The sequence below is a fragment of the Helianthus annuus genome, chromosome 13 (assembly GCF_002127325.2).
Source record: "Helianthus annuus cultivar XRQ/B chromosome 13, HanXRQr2.0-SUNRISE, whole genome shotgun sequence".
NCBI classification, from domain to species: domain Eukaryota; kingdom Viridiplantae; phylum Streptophyta; class Magnoliopsida; order Asterales; family Asteraceae; genus Helianthus; species Helianthus annuus.
Window position 1 is genome coordinate 81,022,557 of NC_035445.2, and position 1,976 is coordinate 81,024,532.

A 1,976-nucleotide genomic window follows, 5' to 3' on the forward strand; every position below is an offset into this window, starting at 1 on the left:
CTGTCAGACAAAAGTACAAGGTGATTATAAGTAAGTGGTTGGCTTATAAGGCTAAGAAAAGTGCACATAAGAAGCTTCATGGATCAATGAGAGATCATTACAGTAAGATTGGTTCATATCTCAATGCATTAAGGAAAGCAAATCCATCATCAACTTTCAAGTTGGAAACTGCTCCACCAGGTTTCATTAATCTAGATCCAGAGGCCAGATGTGAAGCATTCTTCAGACTGTTTGTATGTTTTGATGGTCTTAAAAAAGGGTTTCTAGCTGGATGCAGAAACCTTTGAACACCCACACCAAGTGTGATGTAATAGTAAACAACATGGCAGAAACCTTTAATGGTTTTATCATTAATGCAAGGTCAAAACACATAATTCATATGTTAGAGGATATAAGGATTCAAGTCATGAGTAGGTTAGTGACAAAAAGGACAGAAATGGCTGCCAGAGATGTTATCATATGCCCTAAAATCCAGGAAAAACTTGAATTTTCAAAAGCTGCTTCTTATAGATGTGAGGTGTATCCCTCATCATATCAAGTTTTTCAAGTAAGGGATTTTGATGATGTCTCTGTGGATCTAGAAAAGAGAAGCTGCACATGTAGAAAATGGGATTTAAGGGGATATCCTTGTAAACATGTATGTACTGTTGCTGGTTTTTTACATAAGAATGCTGAAGACTATGTTGATGTGTGTTATCACAAAGATACATACATGAAGGCTTATGAGTTCTCAATACCTCCATTGCCTAGTGAAAGGTATTGGACCAAGATCAATCAGCCAATGGATCCACCACCAATCAAATCTGCTCCTGGTAGGCCCAAGAAGAATAGGAAGAGGGATCCTCATGAAGATCCAAAAAGGCCTGGGAAACTCACAAAGCATGGGGTTATAATGAAATGTAGTAACTGTGGGGCTAGAGGTCACAACAAAAGAAAATGCACTGAGAAGGGGAAAACAACTGAAGGTAAATGTTATTAAGTTTAAGTTTATTCTTTTGTTAATTACATGGCTTAAAGTTTGTGTCTCAGGTGGTTCTGCTCCAAAGAGACAGAAGAAGTCAACTAAAAAGGCAACAAAGCAGTCCACTCAAGAGGCAACCCAGCAGTCCACTCATGAGGCAACCCAGCAGTCCACTCTTGAGGCAACCCAGCAGTCCACTCAAGAGGCAACTCAGAAATCTACTAAAAAAGGAACCAAGTCAAGTCAAAAGGGAATCAACAAGTCAAGTCATAAGGTAAATAGAAAGACCAATCAAGGCTGAAGTTATATGTGATCTTTTGTGTTTGTGGCACTGTTATGTATGACTTAATTAAGTAGACAATGTTATGTATGACTTAGTTAAGTAGACAATGTTATGTATGACTCTAATATTTTGTCTAAAAACACCTTCTAGTAATGTGGGACCAGTTAAGTAGTCAATCTATGACTTTTCTATGTTGTTTGACTTTTTCAGTGTTGTTTGACTTTTTCTGTTGTTGATTGAGTCACATATTGGTGTACATATTCCATTATGGTCATTGTGTTCACTTTAATAGGTTGACTCAAAAATTGATGACCATGCTTTCTGTTTGGTATGTTTTGGTCAGTCTGCAGTTTGGTTTGGTGATTTACAGTTTGGTCTACTGCTTCTACAAGTGCAGTTGCACTTTGGTTCATATTTGGCCAACTATGCACCTAGTAACAGTTTGACTACAAATTGGTCAAACTTTGGCCAAAATTCAACTTACAGTTTGGTCTGCTGTTTGTACAAGTTCACTTGCAAGTGCAGTTGCACTTTGGTTCATATTTGGCCAACTATGCACCTAGTAACAGTTTGACTGCAAATTGGTCAAACTTTGGCCAAAATTCAACTTACAGTTTGGTCTGCTGTTTGTACAAGTTCACTTGCAAGTGCAGTTGCACTTTGCTTCATATTTGGCCATCTATGCACCTAGTAACAGTTTGACTGCAAATTGGTCAAACTTTGGCCAAAATT

The 1,976-nt window shown here is 37.9% G+C and overlaps 1 protein-coding gene across 1 annotated transcript; it reads left to right on the top strand.

The window, feature by feature from the left end:
• The first annotated feature begins 436 nt into the window (after positions 1–436).
• LOC110901114 lies at positions 437–1,484 on the top strand. The gene is made up of 3 exons (XM_022147963.1): positions 437–965; positions 1,030–1,235; positions 1,455–1,484. The coding sequence occupies exons 1-3, from the start codon at positions 437–439 to the stop codon at positions 1,482–1,484; spliced, it is 765 nt and encodes a 254-aa protein (XP_022003655.1).
• Positions 1,485–1,976: the final 492 nt, after the last annotated feature.

Bases quoted from the DNA above. Each gene is read 5' to 3' on its own strand.
- LOC110901114 (XM_022147963.1), top strand. From the start codon at position 437: ATGGCTGCCAGAGATGTTATCATATGCCCTAAAATCCAGGAAAAACTT. The intron at 966-1,029 runs GTAAATGTTATT...TTTGTGTCTCAG, and splicing joins GAAGGGGAAAACAACTGAAG to GTGGTTCTGCTCCAAAGAGA. The intron at 1,236-1,454 runs GTAAATAGAAAG...TGACTTTTTCAG, and splicing joins TCAACAAGTCAAGTCATAAG to TGTTGTTTGACTTTTTCTGT.